Source organism: Rana temporaria, chromosome 5 (assembly GCF_905171775.1).
Source record: "Rana temporaria chromosome 5, aRanTem1.1, whole genome shotgun sequence".
NCBI lineage: Eukaryota > Metazoa > Chordata > Amphibia > Anura > Ranidae > Rana > Rana temporaria.
Genome location: NC_053493.1, coordinates 291,267,645 through 291,292,339, shown reverse-complemented (window position 1 = coordinate 291,292,339; position 24,695 = coordinate 291,267,645). Strand labels below are relative to the sequence as shown.

The following is a 24,695-nucleotide window of genomic DNA, read 5'->3' as shown; positions in this document are numbered from 1 at the left end:
TGCATTACAGTTTACTGGTTCCATATGTCCCTTGTCTGTTAAAAGTGATTAATTTTAAGGGTTAAAACAGGGAAGCCATCCAGTGTGAGGTAACATTATACATTTTTTCCCAATCATTTTTTAAGTTGGGCACCATTATTGAGGACCTTTCTTCATTGCTGTATTTTCACGTGCTATAGAATGGTCCTCCTATTGTTAAATTTGTAACATGCATGTCATGAATGACTATTGGAAATGTATTTGTGGAAACAATCTTTAAATATTAGCATTGGTGTCCCTTCCATTACGCTGTGTGTGCACGATATCCATCAATATAGATTTTAACTGGATTTAAAAGTGAAGATTATGCTGCTGTTCCATGTTATAAGGAAGAAAACAATCTGCATTACAATTTCTTAAATTGAATCTGAATTTGTATGTTATTCTTTATATTCACAACATCATTGAAAAGTAGAAGAATCATTTTCACGTATTCAAAGACTTGTATTCTTGGCAAGGATAGCATTCCATACAGATCCATGTTAAAGAAGACCTCCATTCCTTTTTCCACTGCTCTTACTTTATGTTGTACATTTCCTGGCTTATTGTTTTGCACTAAGTGAAATATATTGGTTATAAATATTAATTATTAGAACTCCCAATTCCAAGAAAGTTGGGATGCTGTGTAAAATCTGCATAAAAAACAGAATGCAATCATTTGCAAATCTCATAAACCCAAATTGTATTCACAATACAAAAACATAGAAAATGTTAAAACTAAGAAAAAGTACCATATTAAGAATAAATTAGGGTAATTTTGCAAATTTTGGAAATTGATGGCAGCAAAAAAGTTAGCATAGGGCAAGAAAAAGATGGCAAAGTAAGTGGTACTATTTTACTATTTTATTCAGCCTGAAGGTGAAACCTTGGGTTGTTTTCATTGCCATTTCTGCCTGCTCCCTGTAGAAAAATCCTGTACAATAATCAATAGTTAAAGTTTACACACAGAATTGGATGAGTCAAAGCAATATCGCATCCCTTATGAGACGGTTCAGTTCTAGGCTTCAGTGAGAGAACTGGGTATAAAAGGAAGCTTTTTTTGCTCTGCTGTCACTTTAGCTAACCCATATCTTCCTGGGAATCATTTTCCATGTATCAACTGTTTATTAGCAAAGTGTGTATGTTGTATATAGTAAAAAAAATTGGTTACAAATATACACTTTGTAAGGAGTGTAAACAAATTTGAGCCCAAACCATTAACATTGTCTTTTGATATTGTAATACAAAATCCAGTGGAGTACATTAAACGATTTTGACCAAATTTTGGTTGACTGGCTTCTGTCGGACGTAGATGCTGGAAAACCATCAGCCGACCGACTCCAGATCAGCGCTCTCAGCCAATGGCAGGGAGCACTGATCAGAGTGTTCTGGTAGGTGGGGGTGGGGGCATCCCCCTGTCAGAACACAACAGCTCAGCGGGGGAGATTACCGAACTAACCTTGCATGGTTAGTACAGCGGCTCCGACCAGAACAGAAAAAAAAATCGAGACAAAAAAAATGATTAAACACAATGAAGAAGCAACTCTTCAGCGCAACAAGCTGTACTTACAAAGTAATTATCTCTTTCAAATAAGGTCATAGAGGACCGTTTTCTGCTTGGACTTAATTTCTGCTCAGAATGTTAAAGTCTCTGTTCAGTGCTAGCCCCCAAGATCATTTTTACATTGTATGCAATTCTTCAGTTTAAAAGTCTTGCAAATGATTATAAAAACAAACAGCATCTTTTGTGCAAATGGAAAAAGATGAATTTCCTAATCAGCTTGCTTATTTGAATGTGTTCAGTGAAAATGTCATAATATGAATATCATGAATGCTAAGACAAACAATGGCGCCATCAATAAACGGTGTAAAATATTTGTTAGACAACATTTGTTTCTCTGTAATTTTCAGGAAACAGTGTTAAGCTAAGGAAGATTTGTCCCCCCCTCCCCCATCTATATATCCAGGCCTTTTATTGCAATACGGCACTGTGTTACTTTTAACTGACAATTGTGTGGTCATGCAACGCTGTACCCAAATAAAATTTATTTATAGAGCTTTCTTTTAATGGTATTTGATCACCTCTGCGATTTTTATTTTTTGTACGATAAACAAAAAATGGCAGAAAAAATATATTTTCTACTTTCTGCTAGAAAACATATCCTTTAAAAAAAATCTAATTTCTTCATAAATTTATTCCAATATGTACTCTGCTACATTTTTTTAGTAAAAAAAAACAATAAGCTTATATTGATTGGTTTGCGCAAATGTTATATCGTGTACAAACTATGGGATGTTTTTTTTTTTTTTTAACTAGTAATGGAGGCAATCAGCAGCTTATATCAGGACTGCGATATTGCGGCAGACATTCCGACACTGAGTGACACTTTTGACACTTTTTGAGTACCAGTGACACTAATGCAATGCACTGTAATAATGACACTGGCTGGGAAAGGGTTAACATCAAAGGCGATCATAGGGTTAACCGTGTGTCTAGCCTGTGTTTTACTACAGTTTTTCTACAGTTGTTGAAGGTGCTTTTACTAGGGGAAGACATGGATCATAGTCCATGCTTTGCAGAGACACAGGATCAATGCCTTATCTCCTGTCAGAATGGCGATCTGCCTTGTTTACATAGGCAGAGCGCTGTCCGAGTCTACGGTACCCACTGATCGGCTCCCGCTGTGTATAATTCACACATTCATGCCCACTGCCTGGAAATGCAGGATCATGTGTATACAATGCTGTGAAAAACTATTTGCCCCTTTCTGATTTTATTTTATTTTTTTGCATATTTGTCACACTTAAATGACTCAGATCATCAAACACATGTTATTAATACACAAAGATAACAGGGTAAATACAAAATGCAGTTTTTAAATGATGGTTTCATTTATTAAGGCAAAAAAGCTGTCCAAAACTGCAATCAAGCGTTTAACTGGCAATGAGTCTTTCACATTGCTGTGGAGCAATTTTGCCCCACTCTTCTTGCAGAATTGTTTTACTTTAGTCACATTAGAGGGTTTTCCAGCATGAACGGCCTGTGTAAGGTCATGATACAGCATCTCAATTGAATTTAAGTCTGGGCTTTGACTAGGCCACTCTAAAACCTACATTTTGCTTTGTTTAAACCATTTGGAGGTGGACTTGCTGTGGTGTTTTGGATCAATGTCCTGCTGCATAATCCAAGTGCACTTGAGCTTGAGGTCACAAACTGATGGCTGGACATTCTCCTTTAGGATTTTCTGGTAGAGCTCAGAATTCATGGTTTCATAAATTATGGTAACTCGTCCAGGACCTGAAGTTACATGCAGCCCCAGACCATCACGCTCTGACTGTTGGTATGACGTTCTTGTTATGAAATACTGTATTTGTTTTATGCCAGATATAATGGGACGCACACCTTCCAAAAAATTTAATTTTTGTCTCATCAGTCCACAGAATATTTACCTAAAATTCTTGGGGATAATCAAGATGTTTTTTGGTAAACAGTGGCTTTGGCCTTGGAACTCTCCCATGGATGCCATTTTTGCCCAGTCTCTTTCTTAATGTTGAATCATGAACACTGATCTTACCTGAGGCAAGTGAGACCTGCAGTTCTTTAGATGTTGTTCTGGGTTATTTTATGACCTCCTTGATGTTGTTATGCTCTTGGAGTCATTTTTGTAGGCCAGCCTACAGAATTTTTTTAGATTGTGGCATGATGTGTGGATTTTTGTAATCTGTTAGCATGCTTCACTTTGTCAGACAGCTTCTATTTATGGGATTTCTTGATTCAACAGGTCTGGCAGTCATCAGGCTTGGGTGTGGCAAGTGAAATTTAACTCCGCTTTCCAAAAAATGTTGATTAATCACAGTTCATTCTTGATTCAGCATGGGAGGAGGCAATTACGTTTTCACATAGGGCCAGGCAGGTTTAAACAGCTTTTTTCCCTTAATAAATGAAATAATAATTAAAAAACTGCATCTTAAATTTACTCGAGTAATCTATGTATAATATAAAAAAAAATGTTTGATGATCTGAATCATTTAAGTATGAGAAAATCAGGAAGGGGGTAAATACTTTTTCACAGCACTGTATATATACGTGATCATGGGCACAGCTGCCGCCTGGTAGTAGTGGAAAAAAAAACTGATCTAGTATCATAGATTCATAGGCAGGCTTAATTATGTAAGCTAAACTCTAGCCAAGCACCTAAATATGTTTAATTCCTGTATAGGAAATGTTAAGCCTACCACAAAATGTGTAATTCTGTGTTGTGGGTCCAAACACCCTGCTATCTTCAACCTACAGCAGCAGCAGAAAAATCAAAAACACACCTCGAGCATGGTGATTGGTCAGTGAAGAAGCAGCATCATACTGATCATGTAATTTCTCTGCACTTTCTACCCTCTTGTCCTTTTAGCATGTGCACTGTCCACACTTGTGTATTGCAATACAGCCTTAGTGGCTCCTCTTGATGGCCTCTCTTATGCCGCATACACACGATCGGACATTCGGACAACAAAACCGTGGATTTTTTTCCGACAGAATATTGGCTCAAACTTGTCGCCAATAACGTGGTCACGTACAACAGTATTACGAGCCGAGAAAAATAAAGTTCAATGATTCCGAGCATGCGTTGGATTTTTGTGCGTCGGAATTTTCGACAAGAACTTTCGCTGTCTGAAAATTTGAGAACCAGCTCTCAAACATTTTGTTGTCAGAAATTCCGACAGCAAATGTCCGATGGAGCATACACACGGTCGGATTTTCCGACAACAAGCTCACATCGAACATTTGTTGTCGGAAATTCCAACCGTGTGTATGCGGCATTACAGTCTAAATTCAACTATACTGGGTATTAAAGAAAAAAAATGTTCAGCTATAAAACAACCAATGCCATTCCACTTACTATCTGAATTCTGAACTAACAGTTGCTTCGCATACTAAGGCTGGCCATAGACGGTAAATTTTTGTTCAATCAGCTAGCAGGCATACATGCAAGGTGGATGGAAGAATGCTCCTCTCTGTGCTGTTGTATTCTCACAGGACTCCTTCACTGTTAGAATACACTGATCAGCAGCTGCAGCCACCTGGATGCAAGCTGCTGATCGACAAAAGTTTTCTCTTTGGAATCAATCTAACTTTCTAACAGTCCCAAAGATCAATCCAAGTTTAGCCAGTCCCTGATGAACAAGCTGAATTTTGATCACCTATGGGCAGCTCAAAGCTGACCATACATTAATCAGTAGATCAGTAGAAAATCCCTGATCACCCCCTCAAGTAGTAAAAAAAAAGAGTTAAAATTAATTAAATGTTAAAAAAGTAAAAAAAATTAGACATTAATAATATATCATGCAACATTTTGCATTAACTTGTAAGTATAACATATATGGGTGGTATATCCACCATGGATGTCATAAACAGAAGAATGGATAAATAATTATTCTATGTTTAAAATATATAGAGAGTACAGACCAAAAGTTTGGACACACCTTCTCATTCAAAGAGTTTTCTTTATTTTCATGACTATGAAAATTGTAGATTCACCCTGAAGGCATCAAAACTATGAATTAACACATGTGGAATTATACATAACAAAAAAGTGTGAAACAACTGAAAATATATTTCATATTCTAGGTTCTTCAAAGTAGCCACCTTTTGCTTTGATTACTGCTTGGCACACTCTTGGCATTCTCTTGATGAGCTTCAAGAGGTAGTCACCTGGCGCAGCACCCCATCACTCTCCTTCTTGGTCAAATAGCCCTTACACAGCCTGGAGGTGTGTTTGGGGTCATTGTCCTGTTGAAAAATAAATGATGGTCCAACTAAAAGCAAACCGGATGGAATAGCATGCCGCTGCAAGATGCTGTGGTAGCCATGCTGGTTCAGTATGCCTTCAATTTTGAATAAATCCCCAACAGTGTCACCAGCAAAGCACCCCCACACCATCACACCTCCTCCTCCATGCTTCACGGTGGGAACCAGGCATGTAGAGTCCATCCGTTCACCTTTTCTGCGTCGCACAAAGACACGGGGCCAGATTCACATAGAATTGTGGCCGTGTAACGTAACCCGTTTACGTTACACCGCCACAAGTTTTCAGTGTTAGTGCCCGATCCACAAAGCACTTACCTGGAAACTTGCGGCGGTGTATCGTAAACACGTCCGGCGCAAGCCCGCCCAATTCAAATGGGGCGAGTACCATTTAAATTAGGCGTGCTCCCGCGCCGGACATACTGCGCATGCTCCGTTCGCAATTTTCCCGGCGTGCTTTGCGCAAAATTACGGCGGCGCAACGTGTTTGTGAATCGCGATGTGCGTAACGTACTTTCGCTGGAAAAAAAAAATTCAAAAGCGACGCGGGAACGACGGGCATACTTTAACATGGTGGAGTAATTTCACACCATGTTAATAGCAGCCCTAACTTTGCGACGGGAAACTAAGACTTGCGCCGACGTAACGACGGGAAAAACCTTTGTGGATCGCCGTAACTGCTAATTTGCATATACGACGCGAACTCCACCCAGCGGCGGCCGAGGTACTGCATCCTAAGATCCGACGGTGTAAGTCAATTGCACCTGTCGGATCTTAGGGCTATCTATGCGGAAATGATTCTATGAATCAGCCGCATAGATAGAACAAGAGATACAACGGTGTATCAGGAGATACGCCGTCGTATCTGTTCTGTGAATCTGGCCCAAAGATCTCAAGTTTGGACTCATCAGGCCAAAGCACAGATTTCCACTGGTCTAATGTCCATTCCTTGTGTTCTTTAGCCCAAACAAGTCTCTTCTGCTTGTTGCCTTTCTTTAGCAGTGGTTTCCTAGCAGATATTCTACCATGAAGGCCTGATTCACACAGTCTCCTCTTAACAGTTCTAGAGATGTGTCTGCTGCAAAAGGTGGCTACTTTGAAGAACCTCAATATCGAAATATATTTTCAGTTGTTTCACACTTTTTTGTTATGTATAATTCCACATGTGTTAATTCATAGTTTTGATGCCTTCAGTGTGAATCTACAATTTTCATAGTCATGAAAATAAAAAAAACTCTTTGAATGAGAAGGTGTGTCCAAACTTTTGGTCTGTACTGTATATATATCTATAGATATATACCGTATTTTCCGGCGTATAAGACAACCTTTTACACCAGAATTACACAGCCAAAATCCGGGGGTCGTCTTATACGCCGGGTATAGCAGCTGCTCGATCGATATCAGCTGCCGGATGCTCTGTACGGCTGCATGTATTCTGTATATGCGCCGCTTAGCCAATCCTGATGCACTCTGTTGATGACAGAGCATGCTAAGCCTGCTCGGATTGGAGTAATAACCTCTGCCAATCCGAGCAGGCTACATTATGTAGCCTGCTCGGATTGGCAGAGGTTGTTATCCAATCCGAGCAGGCTTAGTATGCTCTGTCATCAACACAGTGCATCGGGATTGGCTGAGCGGCGCATATACAAACTACATACAGCCGTACAAACCACCCGGCAGGCTGCGGCTTCTTCATTTAATTAAAACCCATTACTTCCACAAAAGGGGGTCGTCTAATGCGGTGAGTAGACCACAAAACCACAGTTTTAGCAGCATATTAGGGGGTGGTCTTATATGCCGGTAGATATAGATATATATATATATTTTTGTTATGTACTAATCACCCATATAGTCAAATGTGTGAAATGCTGTTATCATCCTCCAAAGCTCCAAACCAGTCATATTATGATGCACTAGTGACAGTAAAAAAAAATATTTTTAAGGGCCCCAATAAATTAGATAGACCATCAGTACATCAGGATTGATCAATCTTCATACTGTTTATACCACAGTTTGTAGACGCTATACCTTTCAAACAAACCAAATAATATACACTTATTGGAATTTTTTTACTACAGACATATAGCAGAAAACATTTTGGCCAAAATGTATGAAAAATGTTGATTTTATTGGATTTGTTTTATAACAGAACTTAGAAAATATATATTTTTTTCATTTTCTGCATTTGTTTGTTTATATGGCAGAAAATAAAAAACTCTGTGGTGATGAAATACCACCAAAAGAAAGCTCTGTTTGTGTGAAAAAAAAATTATATAAATTTCATTTTGGTACAGTGTTGCTTGACGACACAATTGCCAGTTATAGGAGCGCAGTGCTGAATAGCAAAAAATGCCCTGGTCATGAAGGGGATAAAACCTTCTGGAACTGAGGTGGTTAAAGTGGTTGTTAAGCCACTTTCACATCTTCATACCATCCCCTCTGTGTTCTAATCCTGTGTGCCCCTGTGTGAGTGATTTATAAAAAAAAAACTGCTATTCCTCATTTCAGAGCTCTTCTCAGTGATCCCATGATCGGCTGGCTTTCTTCTCTCCCTGTCTGATAGATGCAGTGGACGAGGCGGGATTCCTTCGCTGACATCACTCAGGAGAGGAGGAGGAGAGAGAGAGCCAGCTGATCATGTGAACGCTGAGAAGAGCTGTGAAATGAAGTATAGCAGACTTTTGTTTTATAAATCACTCACACAGGAGCACACAGGATTAGAACACAGAGGGGATGGTATGAAGATGTGAAAGTTATTTTAGTAGCAGGAGTTGAGGGGGCAGGCACTGTCACAAGCTACAGGCAGAGAGGGGAGAGGGAGAGAGCACAGAGGAGACAAATAGCAGGCTGCGAATGACGGTGTCAGGGCTCAGCAGCCCTGATATTTCGGAGTCAACGCACAGAGGGGAAGGTATAGACAGGCAGGATCAGCTAGGTTGAGCAGATGTTACAAGGGGCTAAATGACACAGCACAAGCACTGTGCTGTATAAAATGCTTTAATGGAACAGGATCTTTATTTATTTTTTGGGGTTAACAAACGCTTTAACTGGCAAAGAGAAGTCATATTTAGTAATTGTAAACAGAAAAAAAACTGCGCTTAGACAAAAAGAAATTAAATAAAAAACAAAGGCAGCAGCACTAGTGGGATACACACAATTAGAACAGATAAAAGCGAAAAAGCTATGCCAATAAATTAAAAAGTCACATCAGTCCTTAGGATGACATCAAATGTTGGTACATAACAGTCTTTGTATGACATAAAAATTTGATGTGTATCATACACCAGGAAAAATCAATGCGTCAAAATGACCATGGGTTCCACAGTAGTCCATATACCTTGTATAGTGACACCACGGTGCTTGATACAGAAGGAGTGCCCACCACCGTAGAACAAATGGCTGCTTACCAGAAGCAAGCAAAGACACGCATTTGGCTATAACCCAACTGCGGCCTTTAACTTGCGCGCAGGATAGCGATAACAGGACACTGACCAGACCCCCAGGACACTTCTCCAGCGTATCATAAACTTTTTAGCTGCAGCACAAGCTCCGTAATGCATTTAGACCAATGTAAAAGGAAGGAGAGGGACTATAAGGTAATAACATCAAGACTAGTTTAATAGAAGTAAAAGCATTGTACTTACAATAACACAAAGTTTTAAAAAGATATAAATTAGCCGGCCGGCAAGTACAGAAGCCCTTCCTCTTAGAGCGGCGTGGTGGCGTCACTGCATGGCTCGCATTACGGAGCTTGTGCTGCAGCTAAGGAGTTTATGATACGCTGGAGAAGTGTCCTGGGGGTCTGGTCAGTGTCCTGTTATCGCTATACTGCACGCAAGTTAAAGGCCGCGGCTGGCCTATAGCAAAATGTGTGTCTTTGCTTGCTTCTGGTAAGCAGCTATTTGTTCTACAGTGGTGGGCACTCCTTCTGTATCAAGCACTGTGGTGTCACTATACAAGACATATGGACTACTGTGGAACCCATGGTCGTTTTGACACATTGATTTTTACTGGTGTATGATATACATCACATTTTTATGTCATACAAAGACTGTTATGTACCAACATTTAATGTCATCCTAGGGACTGATGTGACTTTTTAATTTATTGGCACAGCTTTTTCGCTTTTATATATTTAGTAATTGATAACAACCTTTAATACTTATGCTTCCTTATGGTTTGTATTGCCAGAAAACTAAAAGTATTGCTTTGCAGTAATGCACATGTTAACAACATGTGTTGCTGCGCCATTCATTTTGAATTCCAATCCAATGCACGATGGCAATGCACCTGCTTTGCAGCACGCCACAATTTACGGTAGTTGTGTTAAAAAAATAAGTCACGTCCGATTTGTAACCCATTTTTGGGTGCATTGGCAGCCCATTAATTCAGTGGGTTGCCTTAATGCGACACACACTAACACGTGCACTGATGTACCACAAAAATATAAATAGGCATTAGGTGATGATTGATAAATAAGAAATATAGGTTGCTGACTTAGTGTTTTGCACAGGCTTCTAAATATTTGCTTGCACTGTGTACAAGTTCTCGAAAACCTTCTACATCCATAAGGGGTTACCGATGCATATAAATTAGTAAGAGGTACTAATATTCATTTACATGCTGATCAGGAATTGCGATGTGCAGTAACCATAGCAACCTTTTTATATTCCTTCAGCTTTTTGGTTTACTGAATCATGCTAATGATAATGGTTATTGTGGGTTACTCTGCTTTTCACATTGCTCCTTATATTAATAGAATTGATTTAAATATTTGCCCAGTCCTTAAAAGTCAACACTCCACTAGTGTGTACCGAGTCAGTAGCAGGTCCTGGTATGAAGTACAAGCTGTGAACAGAAAATCAATGGTCAACATGTCAGTAGATCTCATTTCTTGCTTCCTGTATGCTGCTCGTCTCTTTTACCTTTTCATGCTATGTATTAACATTTTAACCAGTACTTCTTTTACATTATCTGTTGCAGACAGACATTCCAGAAGCTTGGAAATATTCATCTTCTGCAAACAACGATTGACTATTTTCTTTACTTTCTTTTTCAATCTATTTGCTTTCTTTCTGTCTGTTCTGTCTAGAACCAAACTGTCTTACTAACTGCCCCCTGGGGACTCTAACTATGCCTGCTACACAGCTGTAAGTTTTCGTTTTATGACTTGTTTCCATTTTTTTATCTTGTTGGGGAACTTTTAAATAGTGTTTTGAAGCATAGCCAAGCATAAATGGATGTGGACGTAGATATACAACTATCTAACAAAAATGATCCCTGTCTCAGTTTGGCTTCCGTGCTGCACACAGCCATTACTTTATAAGTCAGTACTTTAAATATAGATCCAAACTGACTAGCTCTTATTTTAGGCATAGCGTACAAGGGAGAACGTTTAAGTTAAATACTAGCCTGCATGGTTATTATAGCATTGTGTCTGCTAGTCGGCAAAGTTATACGCATTGAATTAAAAGGTTTTTACATTGAATATTAACTAATAACTTTTTTTATTATGCAAGACTAAAGTGTCTACCATCCATTCAAAATATATTTCAGAAAGGGTTTATAATCCTAAATACAATTGAATTCAGTTGGTTCTGCTATGATCACGTAATAATATGATTGGGTAACTCCCTACAATAGCTCCCTCCTAAGAAACAGTGGGAACCGTGTTCACCTTTCACTGAATAAAAGGGGTTGATTTACTAAAGGCAAATAGACTGTGCACTCTGCAAGGGCAGTTGCTCCAGAGCTTAGTAAATGAGCAGAAGCTCTGTTGACGTTCATCATCCAATTAACCTCCCTGGCGGTATGATTATTTCAGATTTTAGGTGCTGAAAGCGGTACCATTATTTGCAAGGAAATTTGTCGTTTTATACTGTAGGCCTGTGATTTTTAGGAATAAATCACTTAAATCTGACCAAACAAGAGTCTAGTAGACATCCCGGGTATGAAATTTTTTTAAAAACAAAATTATAAATTATAATATAATAAATAATTATAAATAATTATAACAAATAATAATATAATTATAATAAAAATTATTCAATAATGTATTCAACTCAAAATCACTGAAATTTGCTCAGTTGCAGAATTGTCGCTGTCATTACTTTTATTTTTTATGACGAATTTCCCCACAAATCGCTATCGCACAATTCTGCAAGTGATTATAACTTATTATCGCTGTTTTCTAGCTGCTCTAAAACCATTTTTGACATAAAGGGACACTTTTGGTTGCTATGGACAATCTACAGTTTGCAGGGAGAAAGAACAGTTTTTATTATATAAAAGTACATGTAGTGCACTGGGCAGACCACTAGGGACAAGGGGGGGGGTGTATTTTTTACATATACTACTGTAATCTATAAGATTACAGTATACTGTATGTAAGGTGTTTGTTTACCTTTTTGAATTTGGCGCCGTTCTCCGCCCCCGTGCGTCATAACGTCACAGGGAACGGAGATCGGCGGCACACATAGGCACTGTGTGAATCGAGCGAGCACCCGCTCGCTCACACAGCGCAGTGGCATCGCTGGATCCAGGGACAAGGTAAGTAAACACTGCCTGTGGATTCAGCGAGGCGAGCCTGAGTTTGACTCAGGGTTACCGATCGCAGCACAGAAATGTAACCCCGAGGCAGACTCGGGAATACCGCCAGGGGGGTTAAGTGCAAATAAAAATGCTGTTTTTTTGGGGGGGTTTTTCTTTGCACGTGTTTCGGCACTCTTTGCAAAGTGAAGCTTTACCTCATTTACTAACTCTGGAGCAACGGCACTTGCAGAGGGCAAGTGCACATTGCAAATTGCACAGTCTATCTGCCTTTAGTAAAACAACCCCAAAGTCTGGACATTCAGACCTTCAGAGCGTCATTATGTCTGAATGATTATACTAGACTATTAATTCTTATCTGCATAGGGCTGTGAGTGAAAAAATGAAATAGGATCCACAGATTCCAGGAAAACAGAACTAGTATGGGAAAAGGGAATCAATAATTCATGGCTGTGTCATATCTGAAGCCAATTATGGTATACAGAGATATAATATTCTGAGATCTAAGATATGTGTATTTATGGTGTCTGTTTTAGGACATACCTTAACATGCATCTCATTCTTCTCCAAACCTCACTACCTTTACCTTGAAACTCCTTCAACCGTCCTCCAGATGTCTTACTCCTCAATCCTACTTCAGTTTCATATGTCCGCTTCACATTTCCTTGTCATCTTACATCAATAAAACTATTGTTTGTTTGCTGTGTTCTTCCAGTAGTTTTCCAAAAATTTGTCACACATTATTCTTTTATGTTCTCCAAACATTTGCATTCCTTGGGTACTCTCCTTAGTTGTCCTTGCTACTCCGTTGTCCTACCCATGGGAAAGCAGACAGTAAATAAATAAAATTCACTTAAAAAACCTTAGAATAGAAAGAAATTGACAGCAGACAACTCATTGGATATTAAAGGCTGTGGATGTTTATTATTGGTTTTAATAAATAAATAAATAAATAACTATTGGGTAAACAATAAATTAAGATAGTAATAAATATATATAAGGCTGGGTTCACACTACGGTTTTCCCGTCCGTCAGCCGCATACGATTTATATGAAAAAACGTATGCGGCTGAAACGGACGGGAACGTATGGCACCGCACATATGTGCGTTTTCCATTAACATTAATGTTAAAGGAAAACGTATGCGGTTGCCATACTGTTTTAAAAACGACCGCAAAACCGTGGTTGAACACGGTTTTGCGTACGTTTAAAAAACGTTTTGGCAGCAAATCGTACGCACCCGGATGCATCCGAGTGCATACGATTTGCAATGCATTGTCTATCTCTACGTTTTCCCGTCCGGGCCCGTACGTTTTCAATACTGAAATCGTATGCGGCTGACGGACGGGAAAACCGTAGTGTGAACCCAGCCTAACTTTAGCAAGCCTAGCCACTACGGCTCAGGCTGCAAAAAATTACCCAAACCAACTTTAAACAATGCACTCATCAAAACAGCATAAGCATAATTTCTCTTTTTTTTTTTTTTTTTATCAAACTTTATTTATTATAAAATATAATCTTATATTAAAGCTTGTTCCCCTTTGCAAGACGCAAAGGTGACCCAACCACATAACAACAGCCGCGACATAATAAAACAGGGGGGGGGGTGGGTGAGAACACCACAGTTCTTCTGTCCTCTGAAGCGACTGAGCTCTCTCCTACGGAACCCACTTTATATAGCCCTAATTTCTGCCAGTTCTAGTTAGTTTGAACCTACTGTGCACAGGCTTTTCCCTGGGCCAGAGAGATGACCTGAATTTGACCTGTATTTTGAGCGGGCTTACACAGGTCACAGAGAGGTCACTATACCTTTTTCCCCTCAGACCTGGGAGCCCGCCCAAAACTTCCCTGAGAGCGACAGGTTCCAAAGGGAACCTTCTAAAACCGTTCTCCCGCCATTTTCCATGAGGAAAAGGGGGGCTGGAGGCTGCCATTCCCCTTTTCCCTTCATTCTCACCAACCCTTGCCTTCAAACCCTACCATCCCATCTTCTCAGTCCTGCTCTTCCAATATGAAGGGGACAGCTGAGTAGAAAGCCAAACAAATGGCTCAGGATGTACAATAAATGATGCATGGCCACTTTAAAGGACTACTCAAGAGGACAACTAAGAGCGCGGCCAAGATTTAGAAATATGAAGGGGGACATTTGATTATGCAAAGTGTGAGGAAGGAATGAAGAGCAGGAGTTTGTTCTAAAATAAATAGTACAACATAAATCTGTTCTCTTTGTGTGCACAGTATCACTGTTTTTCTCTAAGCTGTAGTACCTGTCCTTTTTTGTTATCCTTTTTGTTCGTTTTACCCATGTCACAAGATGAATTCAACTGCAAACATGCTGATTTCCCAAAATTACAAAATAGTAGGAGAATCGCTGTCATTTAAATGCACTGCACAGGGTTCTTGAAATCCAAAAAGTTTCCAATGCACAGCAATGATGCAAGAATGCTTGATCCTTTTAGGCAGGTGAATTTACTATATGTGCACTAACCAAACCTGGACTTCTAGTGCGTTTGCTGTATACAAATTTTTAGGCCGGGTTCACACCTATGCGAATTGAATGCACCTTTCCCTGCATTCAATTCGCATAGCAGGAGAATGGGACTGGCTCTCTATAGAGCCGGTTCACATATCTCCGCAGCAGGTCCGGTCTGAAGTGCCGGAAAAACGTGTGCCTTTTTTGGTCCAATTCAGGTTCTATTTCAGCCAAAAATTCAGGCTAAAATCGGACCTGAACCCGGTGAACCAGCACGCACCAGACCCCTGCTGTGAGTCCGATGTGGGGACAGTGTGAACTTTTTTGTTTTATATATATATAAAAATAAAATAAATATTTTATTATATCTTTTTATGTGACAAAACTGAAGAAATTACACTTTGCTACAAAGTAGTGAGTATACAGCTTGTATAACAGTGTAAATTTGCTGTCCCCTGAAAATCAACACACCGCCATTAATGTCTAAACCGCTGGCAACAAAAGTGAGTACACCCCTAAGTGAAAATGTCCAAATTGGGTCCAAATTGTCAATATTTTCTGTGGCCACCATTATTTTCCAGCACTGCCTTAACCCTCTTTGGGTATGGAGTTCACCAGAGCTTCACAGGTTGCCGCTGGAGTCCTCTTCCACTCCTCCATAATGACATCACGGAGCTGGTGGATGTTAGAGCCCTTACATTCCTTCACCCTCCGTTTGAGGATGCCTTTAGCAAGGCAGTAGTCATCTTGGAGGTGTGTTTGGAGTCGTTATCATGTTGGAATACTGCCCTGCAACCAAGTCTCCGAAGGGAGGGGATCATGCTCTGTATAAAAATGCCACAGTACCCATTGGCATTCATTGTTCCATAATGAACTGTAGCTCCCCAGTACCGGCAACCAGTTGAGGAGTACTAAGACAAGTGTGTCTTGACTACTGTTAAGCATAATGGTGGGAGTGTCATGGTCTGGGGCTGTATGAGTGCTGCTGACACTGGGGAGCTACAGTTCATTGAGGGAACCACGAATGCCAATATGTACTGTGACATACTGAAGCAGAGCATGATCCCCTCCCCTCGGAGACTGGGCCGCAGGGCAGTATTCCAACATGATAACGACCCTAAACACACCTCCAAGACGACCACTGCCTTGCTAAAGCCGAGGGTAAAGGTGAATGGACTGGCAAAGCATGTCTCCAGATCTAAACCCTATTGAGCTTTTGTGGGGCCTCCTCAAGGAGGAGGAGCGCAAGGTCTTTAACACCCACCAGCTCTGTGATGTTGTCATAGAGAAGTGGAAGAGGACTTCAGTGGCAACCTGTGAAACTCTGGTGAACTTCATGCCCAAGAGGGTTAAGGCAGTGCTGGAAAATAATGGTGGCCACACATAATAGTGACACTTTGGGCCCAATTTGGAAATTTTCACTTAGGGGTGTACTCACTTTTGTTGCCAGCGGTTTAGACATTAATGGCTGTATGTTGAGTTATTTTGAGGGGACAGCAAATTTACACTGTTATACATTGTAGCAAAGTGTCATTTCTTCAGTGTTGTCACATGAAAAGATATAATAAAACATTTACAAAAATGTGAGGGGTGTACTCACTTAAAAGTGACTTCTGGTTTAATAGTAAGCAGAATATTGTCTAAGACAAGGAGCTGTTTGCATAACTAAATGTACAGTAAGGCCTCGTACACACGACCATTTTCCGAGACAGAATCCATCAATAAACCTAACAAGGAACTCGTCTAGGAAAACGATGTTTCATTTACGACGAGTTCCTCGGTCGTGTGTACGAGGCCTTACAGACAATTTTACCTGCTACTAGGAAAGCAACTAGGACGCATATCAGGACCTGAAAAATGTTGCGTCTGTGCACTCTGTCCGCTAAAAGTGCCCTTATGTTTAAAAAAAATTTGGGGTAAAAAATACAAAAGTTTCCATTACTGGCCTGTTTTTAAAAATGCATGATGCAGGGCTGTCTTCGTTATTACTGATCTGAAACAAGTATGTGTGTGTGTAGAATGAGATAGTGTCTTTCGCGCTACTCAAGAGTAAAATGTGAATGTAACTGAAGGCAAAGTGTTCAATGGCTGCAAAAACTGTTATGCCTTGTGCACACGATCGGATATCTGATGGAATCTAATCTGATGGATTTTTTCGTCGGATATCCGATGAAGCAGAATTTCAGTCTTGCCTACACACCATCAGTCAAAAATCCGACCGTGTCCAACGCGGTGACGTAAAACACTACGACGTGCTGAGAAAAATGAAGTTCAATGCTTCCGAGCATGCGTTGACTTGATTCTGAGCATGCGTGGATTTTTTTCCGATGGAGTTCCACACAGATGATCGTTTTTTTTTCTATCAGTTTTTTATCCATAGGAAAATTTTAAAACATGTTCTATTTTTTTTCACCGATGGAAAACAAACGGATGGGGCCCACACATGATCGGTTTGTCCGATGAAAACGGTCCATTGGTCCGTTTTCATCAGACAAACCGATCGTGTGTACAGGGCTTTAGTGTTCACCTTACACGTGGATAATATGTATATAAATGATCTTGCGCTAAAGAAAAATACAAACAATGTGCAAACCGCAATATAAGTAAGGTACAAAAGAAATACTTCCTTCAAAAGACTCAATAAAGTGCAAATTTTTTTGTGCAAAAGGTGCAATAAGTTCAATAGTGTGCAAATAGTTCAATATTGCAATCAATGTTGATGGGTGAATATAAAGTCCTAGGAAGTCCCATACAGATATCTCAAGTGGGAGTCCAGTCCTCTAATGCTTCAGATATCTTTATAGCAATGTTATTCCCATCCGTGATTTATTTTCAATTGAAGTATTGAACCATAGTGGAGATCCTACACCTGTCTCCCAGAACTCTCACCTCTGAGATATTAAATTTGGCTTATAAGCTTTCCCATCTCTCCTTTAATGTTTCATCACTGATTTTACTGCGCTTACTAGCATCCTCCACCACTCACACCAATCCCTAGATGGCAGCTATCCACACAGCTGCGATCAGTCCGTCATTGCTCTGCCCCGGCTACTCTCTGACTCTGGAGTGCACGCATGGAGTCAGAGAGTAGCCGGGCAGAGCAATGACGGACTGATCGCCGCTGTGTGCATAGCTGCTATCTAGGGGATCGGTGTGAGTGGTGGAGGACGCTATTAAGCAGTAACATCAGTGATGAAACATTAAGCCCAGGTTCACACTGGGTACGATTTTCACACATGTGAAATCGCATCTCAAATCGGCGGCATTTGCCGGCAATTGTCGGCAATGACACTGTCCTAATCGGTGCGACGCCGCATCTGCGGCGCTGCACCGATTTCAAAAAGTAGTTCCTGTACTACTTTTTGCGATTTCGGGCCGCGATTTACATAGACATCTTTGCAGAAACCTGCACAGATGTCTCTTAAATCGCGGCCGAAATCGGGACTGCCAGCGGGAGTGAAGCCGTGCGAGTTCAGCTGAACTTGCACGGCTTCACTCCCGTAGCCCAGTGTGAACCAGGGCTCAAGGAGAGATGGGAAAGCTTATACTCAAGATTTAATATCTCATAGGTGAGGGTTCTGGGAGACAGGTGTAGGATCTCCACTATGGTTCAATACTTCAACTGAAAATAAATCACGGATCGGAATAACATTGCTATAAAGATATCTGAAGCATTAGAACTTGAGATATCTGTATGGGACTTCCTAGGACTTTATATTCACCCATCAACATTGATTGCAATATTGAACTATTTGCACATTATTGAACTTATTGCACTTTTTGAACAAGATTGACCTCTTTTTACTGTTTCGATTTTTTGCTGGTTTTTGGCACGTATATGGATGTGTCAGGCTTTTCATATATAATTATTGCACTTTATTGAGTCTTTTGAAGGAAGTATTTCTTTTGCACCTTACTTATATTGCGGTTTGCACATTGTTTGTAATTTTCTTTAGCGCAAGATCATTTATATACATATTATCCAAGTGTGTGTGTATATCAGGTGTTGGGACATCTCATATGCACATGCTTGTTACAGGTTGATTACTCACTAATTAGTGAGTGACAGCTCTCATATTTCTATATGGCTAATTATTTTCATTAAAGGGGTTGTAAAGGTTTGTTTTTATTTTCTGAATAGGTTCCTTTAAGCTAGTGCATTGTTGGTTCACTTACCTTTTCCTTCGATTTACCTTATAAGAGCCGGTTCATACTGGGGCGACTCGTCAGGCGACTCAGCCACCTGCCAAGTCGCGTCCCATTCTATTTAATAGAACCGCTCTAATAGGAGCGACGCAAGTCGCTCCGACTTAGAAAAAGGTTCTTGTACGACTTCGGGGGCGACTCGGGGCGACTTGCATTGACTTCTATACAGAAGTCATTTTGCAAGTCGCCTCTGAAGTCGTCTTCAGGACGCCTTGCCGAGTCGCCCCCGAAGTCGTGCCGCCCCAGTGTGAACCGACTCTTAATGTTTTTTTCTTTGTTTTCTTTGTCTGAATTTCTCACTTCCTGTTCCTCCTCAGTGAGCTGTTCTGGCTAACTAACCCCCAGCCACAACAGCTCGGATGTTGGGGGCAAGTTTACTGAGGAGAAACAGGAAGTGAGAAATTCAGACAAAGAAAAAAAACATTTAGAAGGGAAATCGGAGGAAAAGGTAAATGAACCAACAATGCACTAGCTTAAAGGAACCTTTTTAGAAAATAAAAAATTAACCTTTACAACCCCTTTAAGATTTTCAATTCCTAGTACTGGTATATAAGCAATGCATTTTATAATGCATTTCTTGGCGCACATAAACAAAAATATCTTTGCAGCAATTTTCATGTTCCTGAATGTACAGAAGAAAGCACTTTGTTAAAGCCAAACATTTTATTATATGTTAAATCCCCAATAAGTAAGTTTACAATTTCATTTATTTAGGCGATATCCACAGGTTCAGCTGAAGGTGCTATTTCCCTAGTGTTGAAACAAACATTTACTTTCATTTATACACACAATTGCTTTTATTTCATCAGTAATTTTTAAGGGGAATTGGAGAACAGGCAGTGTTAGTGTTCCCAGGGGACAGATTTGGGACTTCTCTATATTATTTGTATTCTTGCATCTTGTATTAATGGCACAGCAAACATTTCCTCCCAGTGGTAAGGTTATACTGATCACTAATGACAAGCATGAAGTTAGCCTATGGATAACCATAAAACCAGCTATTTTTCATTAAGCATTGTCTTTTGGTCCTCTGTGTCTGTTTCTAATCATCACTAAACATATCATTGTTAGTAACTGATTTTAAATAACATCTTTCAGCCAATCAACTCTTCAAGCTGTTTCAGGCCTCTGTCTTCTAACTGTCTTTGCATTCTTCCAAACTAACATCATAATAATGTTTGTCTTCGTCCTGTACTTTTTTTTTTTTTATGTACATTTTTGTGTGTTCATTGTGATCTCCTTGATGTCTGTTACCACTTGTGTTGTGTTTGTATTTTGTCACCAAAGTTATATATCAAGCTCTACACAATTTCCTATATCAAAGGCTAAAACTTATTGACCAATTTGTCTTTTTGCACATGTTTTTCAAGGATCAACCCATGCAACAGTGACATTCCAGTTACAGTTGTAGTCTCATCTGCCTAAGTGGTGAGATCTCTGGCTTTATTCCCACCATTTGAAGGTCTCAGGCCCCGTACACACGACAGAGGAACTCGACGTGCTTGGCACGTTGAGTTCCTCGTCGAGTTTTGGGATGAAGCCGCCGAGGAGCTCGGCGGGCCGCCTTCTCCCATAGAACAACGAGAAAATAGAGAACATGTTCTCTATTTTCTCGTCGAGTTCCTCGGCGGCTCCATCGAGCCAAAACTGTACACACGACAGAGTTTCTCGGCAGAATCCGGGTTTTGACCGAGTTTCTCTGTGAATTCTGCCGAGAAACTCTGTCGTGTGTACGGGGCCTCACAGCTCTTGCTATCGTTCTACAACAGGGATGTTTACAGTTCTGCTGCTGCATTTCCTTTAATATAAAAATAATTAAAAACCCAATAGGAAGAGTGGGACATCCTTGCAATGGCTCACGTCTGAGAGCTCACCAATGGACTCTCCATGAGGCATTAAAATATGTTGGGTTGGGTAACTCTCCAGCAGCTACTGACTGTGTTTAATAGAAAATGGTAAGAAGGAACTGAACTCTGGAAGCTGTAATCAGTCAATACAAACAAATGGCCACTGCCCTTACCTACAACTTGCCTTTGCAGGAAGGAGCACATGGAAAGGCAACGCATGCAAAACAAAACCAAAGAAATTCCCAGCTCAACTTACCCACCAGTCTGCAACCAACCAAATTATTCTGTCTGCTCTAAAAACAGGGGTTTAGTTTGCCCACATATGCAAATGCATGCGTAAGCTGCAGAGCCCTGTCAAGGCACCACTGGTATTTTCTGTAGAGTTTTTACAGTGGAAGCATATGCATTATAATGGATAGGCAGAGGGCAGATGAGCCTGGAGGTAGCCCACCCCTCATTAAAGACACAGGAGGGCACTCAGCATATGTCACAATGGCAGAAAGGGTGTCCAGTGCGTTCCCCCAACACCTGTCCTCTGCCTATGCGTTATAATGCATGTGCTTCCACTATGGAGGCTCTCAGAATTTAATTAGTTAGGACTACAGAAAATACCGGGGTGCCTTGACGGGGCTTTGTAGCTTTGTAGGCTCTGAGGCTGTAGTTACACAAGTACCTAGACACCCTCACATACAGGAAGTGCATTGTTATTTTTGCAGCGGAATTTCAGAAAAAAGCAGGTCCTGCTTAGGCGCAGTTATCATGTTTACATGTTCCCTATACCATAGTAAATCATCACTTTTTTAGTTCAGGTCAATTTTAAGATGACATAACTCTAGCTTGATATATAATTGTCATTGTGAGTCTTAATTATATATTACTAACTGTTTTGTGATCTGTGTCTTCTTCAGAATTTACTTTGAAATTCCTTTTGGATTTATTAGCGCAATGTGCTGGTATATGTTACCACATGGCCTTTGTCAAGTCAGAATTAAAGCAACCTGAAACTGAAGTCTGGTACAACATTTTATGGGAGTACAGCACCACTCCCATATTTTACCTCTATTAAAACTGTATACTGCTGGCTGTTGTTCATGTTTAAAATCCTACCTTCATTGAAGCCAGATCCTGTTTACAGTGGTGATCTTCCATTGGATACATGAAGAAACTTTGGACGGCTGCAATTCTCAAGAGTACCACTTTACTGATATCCATATAAAAGCACATATACAAGTAAAGAAGAGCACAAGAGTTGCATAGAAGGTTTGACACTCTTTGCGCTAGTTTAGCACTTAGTCATGAGTCAGCGTTAAACTAGCCTGAAACACATAGACTATTCTATGCACCCCCTGTGCTCTTCTTTGTTCTGTATACAGTATGTGTTTTTAAATGGATAGCAATAAAGTAGTACTCTTGCAGAGTGCAGACGTCCGAAGTTTGTTCATGTATCTTGGGCTTCATCTGACAAGCTGGGCATTGCACCCGATGGACTGAGGATAGCATGGGAGAGATCATACATCAGGCCAACCTAGAGCAGTGTCCACCTTTTTGGGTAACCTTCCATTGCTGCAGAGGGTAAGAGCAGTGGCTGCAGCAGTGAAAGATTGTGCCAACCACCCTCCCCTTCTTCTACTCCTCTCTTCTATTTACATAACTCCAGGTATTTTCCCTGGATGGAAGGCATACTGTTAATCGAGGAGGGGAGCACTGTCAAATAAGGAGGGGCCATACACCACGTAGGCTTGAGTAACTTGTAGCTTACACATGGTGGGTGCTCCCACTCTAGGTCATCATGGGAACACTAAAGGATGTAGAGTATGTAATGCATTGGAGGGGTGCATTAGAATGAGTGTTTGTCTTTGACCCACATAGGCGAAGTACAGATTCACTTCAAGGTATTATGATGATGCCGTCAGTTTGGCCTCTAGTTTGAGATGCTTCTGAGGTCATTCAGAATATATTGACTGGTGCGTTTGACCTGCATTTGATCTGCTTCACACAGGATTTCCCTACCCATAGACTTGTATAGGAACACAAACCCATGCTGAAATATGTGGACTATTACTAATGACTTCCTCCTGAAAATGCTAGTTATTGCTGTGTCTGGCTTAGTTGCTGCTTTAAATCAATGACCGGGAACAAATGTCCAGCCTGTGAAGTCAGAACTCCTGATTTGCAGACCAGGTCTGCAACAGTAACCAAGAAAGTACTACAGACAGAGGGTTGGCATGATAATTGGTGACTATCATTTTGTGGAAGTAGGTCACCAACAGCAGCCAACATGTGTCTGTTACAGGTTAACATTAATAGTAATATGTATCTGATTGCTGAATATGCAATTATCCATTGGGAATTTTATTAGCTGGCTTTCTTGCATAAAGGTTATGTGGAAACGATATACCTAAAATATATTCTGCTTTATTAGGCTGGATTAAATCAATGTTTCCTCTCTTCTGTTGTGAAGGAACTGCCTTGTTCTGCGTTAGCTCCGTCCTTAGAATCCAGTTTCTCCAGACCAGAGAGACCAGCGAACCGACGCCTGCCTTCCAGATGGGCCTCACATTCCCCAACTGCCTCTCGGGCTTCTTCTAGTGGTAATCTACACGAGGAACAGGGAAACAAGGAAACACAAGCAGAAAGGATGGATGTCTGATGCCACCTTGCATGACTTACCAGTCATATAATCCAGTCTGTGTAGTTCCATTTTCACACAGTCCAGTCTTTGCCAGTAGACATCGGGATTATTTTTACCACCTAAGGAATGATATGTGCAATTGCTGAACATTCAGTCTGTTACATTGCTTGTGTTGTTTCTGAAATGAAACATCTAATGTATGTGTGCAAGACGATCATATCTCTTTCCATCTTTCTTACGTTCTCTAGAAAAAGAAAAAATACATGCAACAATAAAACTGCAAAGTACAAAAAGAACTATTCACTCAGTGCTGACTGCCTTTTTCATTTCTTTGCACTGTTTTTTTTTCTGTTTTGTTTTGTTTTAGCTTTTGATCTTATTTTTTTTATTTTTTTATTACTTGTATGTTGTTTCAGTCTCTTCAGTCTTTTGGTATTATTTTTACAGTGTTAGAATATGCATAGGATGCATAGGATAATGAAAGTGCTTCACGTTATCTGAAGCTATATAGAAAGATGCAAAGCCATTCAGTTTGCTGAATCAGAAATGTTTTTTTTTTAAATGATGGCAAAAAATGTCTTATCAAGATGACTGTATGCAAATAAACACGTATCACATGATAGATAATACAGGCACTTTAGTGCATGTACATTACTCCTGTACTGTAAGCAACTACCCTTCATAAGAATGAATCAGAATTTTACTGTAATATTGTTGTGAATGTACTGTAATTTTATTGTTAGTTATTTTCTTGCACTGATGACACAAGAAATGAATTTTTAAATTACTGTCCACCAGCTGTGTATGTACGAATATCTGTGAAGTTCCATTGAAAAGCCAAGGCATAATGATATGTAATGGATATTGTTCAGAGGTATGTACCAGGCTGTACTGATATGAGAATAAAATATTTAACATTATTATTCTTGTTTTTTTTTTTTGGTTTTTTTCTACAACTATTTCTCCTTTGTAAAAAAAAATGTGTCCTGCTCTGTATGTAACCACAAAGGTACTGGTAATAGATTTTATGTGTACTTATACCTGTTAAAGCGTACCTATTATTAATTACAACTGTACTTTTAGTGAAAACTTCAGCAAAGCCCCGTCATGAAAAAAATAAAGAGAGACAGAAGGTGCTTCTAAGTGTAGTATTCAATAGTATTTATTTATA

The 24,695-nt window shown here is 40.0% G+C and overlaps 1 protein-coding gene across 6 annotated transcripts in view; it reads left to right on the top strand.

The window, feature by feature from the left end:
• Positions 1 to 24,447, top strand: part of MTCL1 (microtubule crosslinking factor 1) — a 248,137-nt gene extending 223,690 nt beyond the window's left edge. For 4 of the 6 annotated variants that reach the window (XM_040353976.1, XM_040353972.1, XM_040353973.1 and 1 more), the window contains one exon: positions 23,354 to 24,447. In XM_040353976.1, coding sequence (XP_040209910.1) covers positions 23,354 to 23,542 — 189 coding nt within the window. In that variant the 3' untranslated portion in view covers positions 23,543 to 24,447. The other 2 variants (XM_040353975.1, XM_040353974.1) reach the window with 2 other exon arrangements.
• The last annotated feature ends 248 nt before the right edge of the window (positions 24,448 to 24,695 follow it).